Source organism: Solanum dulcamara, chromosome 11 (assembly GCF_947179165.1).
Source record: "Solanum dulcamara chromosome 11, daSolDulc1.2, whole genome shotgun sequence".
In the NCBI taxonomy this organism is placed as follows: Eukaryota; Viridiplantae; Streptophyta; class Magnoliopsida; order Solanales; family Solanaceae; genus Solanum; species Solanum dulcamara.
Window position 1 is genome coordinate 9,411,412 of NC_077247.1, and position 4,619 is coordinate 9,416,030.

General features: G+C 36.1%; 1 protein-coding gene across 1 annotated transcript; it reads left to right on the forward strand.

The window, feature by feature from the left end:
• Positions 1-354: 354 nt before the first annotated feature.
• LOC129874428 (endoglucanase 5) lies at positions 355-4,078 on the forward strand. Its single transcript, XM_055949714.1, has 11 exons — positions 355-561; positions 724-936; positions 1,442-1,642; positions 1,889-1,975; positions 2,076-2,240; positions 2,361-2,484; positions 2,574-2,737; positions 2,905-3,238; positions 3,328-3,372; positions 3,479-3,547; positions 3,788-4,078. Exons 1-11 carry the CDS (start codon positions 355-357, stop codon positions 4,075-4,077), a joined length of 1,899 nt encoding a protein of 632 aa, XP_055805689.1. The 3' UTR covers position 4,078.
• Positions 4,079-4,619: the final 541 nt, after the last annotated feature.

Genomic DNA, 4,619 nt, shown 5'->3' on the forward strand with positions numbered 1-4,619 from the left:
AGAATGCTTAAAATAAATTTGTTTATAGTCAAAGCAATCCTCCAGATGTAAGCTTGTTATAAGCTAAGAAAAGAACAAAAATATAAATAATTAATAATTGACAGAGGTGAGATGCACGTAGAAATCTCCCCAAGGCGTCAATCATGTAATGAGAATATAAGGTAAGAAGACGTGGGGAGCTCAAACCAAGTTATTAGTCTGAACGTGTAGGCTACCACCTTAAGGATAATTAATTATAGAAACAAAATCCCATATATTATCTATATATATCTCCATGCACATATATACTTCTTTCTATATTATGTATCTTCTTTGATTCTAATTCCTATCTTAATTAATCTAATAGAAAGAAGAATGGGAATATTATCAAAGCTACAAGTTATTGGTGTGTTGTTAGTTGGACTACTTGCTTTGGAGGCAGTGGCTTATAATTTTGACTATGGAGATGCCCTGGACAAGAGTTTGCTCTTCTTTGAGGCACAGAGGTCTGGAAAATTGCCACTGAATCAACGTATCAAATGGCGTGGAGATTCAGGACTCAAAGATGGTTTTCTCCAAGGGGTAAGATTAATTCCTTTTAAGGTGTAAAAAATTCATAGTATGTAATAGCCCACCACAAGGAATCAGTATCTAGCTAGTCTTTATAATGATGAACATATATATATATATATATATATATATATATATAGGTTATGGAATTAATTAAAATTATGGGGTATGCAGGTTAATTTGGTGGGAGGGTACTACGATGCAGGAGATCATGTAAAGTTTGGATTGCCTATGGCATATAGTTTGACAATGCTAGCATGGAGTGTTGTTGACTACAGGAAGGAAATGGAAGTCCTTAATCAGATGGGAAATACCTTGGCTGCCATTAAATGGGGTACTAATTACTTCATCAAAGCCCATACTCAACCCAATGTCCTCTGGGCTCAGGTAATTCTTTTCTCCACCCCCAACTACATTTAAATTAGTTGTTTCTTCTATAGAGATAGTTGCAATAGTTTGGTCACCTGCTTCTTGAAGAACCGGACTTTCTCTTGTTAATTACAATATTATTGCGATCAAGGAGAAATAACAACATGTGCACCCATTACCAAAAAGTATAATATTCTTGTAAAATGGGAAAGAAATTATCCTTTGTTTTTTCGAATTCATACTACTTCTCTTGCACGTTACCCGTTCATTTGACTGGTGTATGATATCCTATCCGAGATAAGTTTTCATATTCATGGCTGGTAAAAGATTAATTTCATCAGGAAGAACCACAACTATAGGATAATGTAACGTTCTTTGGATTTTTTTTTATATAAACATACATCCACATTATTTGAAACTTTTGTATCTAATTTGAATATCCAATATGCGTATTAATATTTAATTACTTATCTTTTTGTATTTTTCATGTATAATGTATTAATTTCCTTGGTGGAAATTTCAGGTGGGAGATGGAGATTCTGATCACTATTGTTGGGAGAGAGCAGAAGACATGACAACCCCAAGAACTGCTTACAAGCTTGATCCTAGCCACCCTGGTTCTGACCTTGCTGGAGAAGCTGCTGCTGCTTTGGCTGCTGCCTCTCTTGCATTCAAACCTTATGACTCTTCCTACTCTAACCTCCTTTTAGTCCATGCAAAACAGGTATACCTTAATATAAACAATATGTGTGTGTGAGATTAGCCAAGACACAAATTTCACTAAGGGTGTTCAAACATCTTCCACATTTAATTTATGTTTGTAAAAAATATGTATAGTTTTTCCAAAGTGTTCAACTGACCACACTTCGTCAGTTATGGTTTTGCCCTTGTGTTTGAGGGTAAAGAGGGGATTTCTTACATCCTCTTTTTGCAAGGTCAATTTTAACAGGGAATTCTTGAAATATTACAGCTATTCTCATTTGCGGATTCCTTCAGAGGTTTGTATGATGACTCCATTCCAAACGCTCAAGCATTCTACACATCATCTGGTTATTCGGTTAGTGATAATTTTCATTATCTGCTACTCCCCCACAACTTCCTACCCCAAGTTCAATTTATAAATTTTGCTGACACCAACTTTGTTCATGATTTATTAGGATGAGCTTCTATGGGCTGCTGCATGGCTCTATCGAGCAACTAATGACAAGTACTACTTAAAATATGTGGTGGACAATGCGGTATCTTTGGGTGGAACTGGATGGGCAGTCAAGGAGTTTTCGTGGGACAACAAGTATGCTGGTGTTCAAATTCTTCTGACCAAGGTTATTATAATAGTTGGAGATGTCCTAGTTTCAAAAAGAAAAAACAACTACTTTTAGAATTAATTTGTAGCAATGATTGGTTTAGTTAATCAGATAAGGTCTTGCATTTTTTATGTGTAGATTCTCTTAGATGGAGCTGGTGGATCATACACTCCAACATTGAAACAGTACCAGGCTAAAGCAGATTACTTTACCTGTGCTTGTTTGCAGAAGAATGATGGATACAACGTAGCCCTGACTCCTGGTCAGTGAAGTTAGAATTTTTCTATAACTGTGTGTCTATAAATTGATTAGTTAGTAACATTGTTTTTTTTTCACGACTATGCTTTCCAGGAGGCCTGATCTATGTTCGCGAATGGAATAATCTGCAATACGCTTCATCAGCTGCTTTCTTACTCGCCATGTACTCCGATTATCTTTCTGAGAAAAAAGTTTTATTAACATGTCCTGAAGGTCAAGTTCAACCATCAGATGTCCTTTCATTCGCTAAATCACAGGTATGCTCATTTCAACTAGCAGCCTGAACTATTACTTGAGCAGAAACTGAGCTCATTTTTACCTTCTACTACTTTTTATGGAAGAAATAGGAATTGTGATAGTGTTGAAGATATATAGTTGATAGATTTCAGTATTTTAACCAACTTCATGATACTGCATTCTATAGGCTGATTACATTCTTGGTAAAAATCCCAAGGCCATTAGCTACTTAGTTGGTTATGGACAAAACTACCCAATCCACATTCACCACAGAGGCGCCTCCATTGCCCCTATTTCAGTACTACATACTGCTGTTAGTTGTATAGAAGGATTTGAGACTTGGTATCGCCGCCCTCAGGCAAATCCCAATATTATCCACGGTGCCCTGGTGGGAGGTCCAAGTAAAACAGATGACTTCAATGATGACAGGTCCAATTATGAACAAACTGAACCAACATTATCTGGTTCAGCTCCTCTTATAGGACTCTTCTGCAAATTGCAGTCCCTCTCAGGCTATCCAGGTAAGCTTTTAAATAAAAATTTCAAGCTCTAATCAAGATTTCCAAGAGTGTCCGGTCATATAGTTAGTAAGTTTGGCTTTAAATTACAGGTTTTTATCATCATATATCACCAACACCATACCAGAAGCCTCCAGGTCGGTAACTATACATTAAAGCATTAGAAAAAGCTGAGACGAAGCTCGATTTTTGTTTAAAAACTATTAAAAACTTACCACAAGTAATAACATTTGTATTCTGCAGCTTCCTATCACCCACAGCCATCAACACCCTACCACAAGGCTCCAGGATCATCAAATTATAAAGCTCCAGGTTTGCCCTTAGCAATTTGACATAGCACTTTCATGTTTCCTCTTGCACTAGAAATTGAGCACCCCTCTCTTACCCACCCCACAGAAAAAAAGGAAAAAACAAAACAAATGAGGATAAGCAAGGACTATAAATCAGAATATTAACCAAAATCAGATGAATATGTTGATCATAGTTCTTTTCATATATGCAATGAATTGTTTATACTATAATCAGAAAATTAAGAAATGACATTTCTTGCAGGTGCACCAGTGGCATTCTTGCACTCCATAATTTCAACATGGACAATTGGTCCAACAGCTTACTACAAGCACAAGGTGGTGGTGAAGAACACATCTCAAAAGCCAATCACAGATCTTAAGTTAATAATTGAAAACCTTTCAGGATCATTGTGGGGGCTTAGTCCATGCCCAGAGAAGAACACATATGAGCTTCCTCAGTGGATTAAAGTACTAAAACCTGGTTCAGAACTCACTTTTGTATATGTTCAAGGAGGTGCCCAAGCCAAGGTTTCAATAAAGAGCTATCACTAACTGAGAGTTGACTAGTTATTGCCCAATTTTCCAGAGGCTCTAATTTTCTTTTTTCATGTTTGAACCATTGACACTTTTAACATGGCAATGAAGTGAATTACTATTGTTTTATCTTAATTATTTTTTCTCTTCTCTTTTACTTGTAAGCAAGCAAATGCATTTTACTTAATTTAATTACCATAATGAGATGAATCGGAGCTAGCACCTAGAGATTTAAAACAAGAACTCACCACTAATTACATAATAATTAGTCAACTAACCAGAACCTACCTTTGTACTATATTCAGCACAAGATATTTTGTCGTGGAAAACTCCTTTTTCAAGGGAGTAAAAAACCACAGCCTACATTTGTGAGATTTGCCTTAAATCTCCACTAAAAACTCAAGCAATTTTGAGATTACAATTCTATAACCAAAGAGACTAACTCCTTCCTACCTTACCCTTCGTAGTTACAACTGTCTCTTTCAAGATTCTACACAAATCTTGAAAGTTTTTACCACTCAGGAACAAACAACTGTTACAAAACGTCTAGTAAAGTAAAA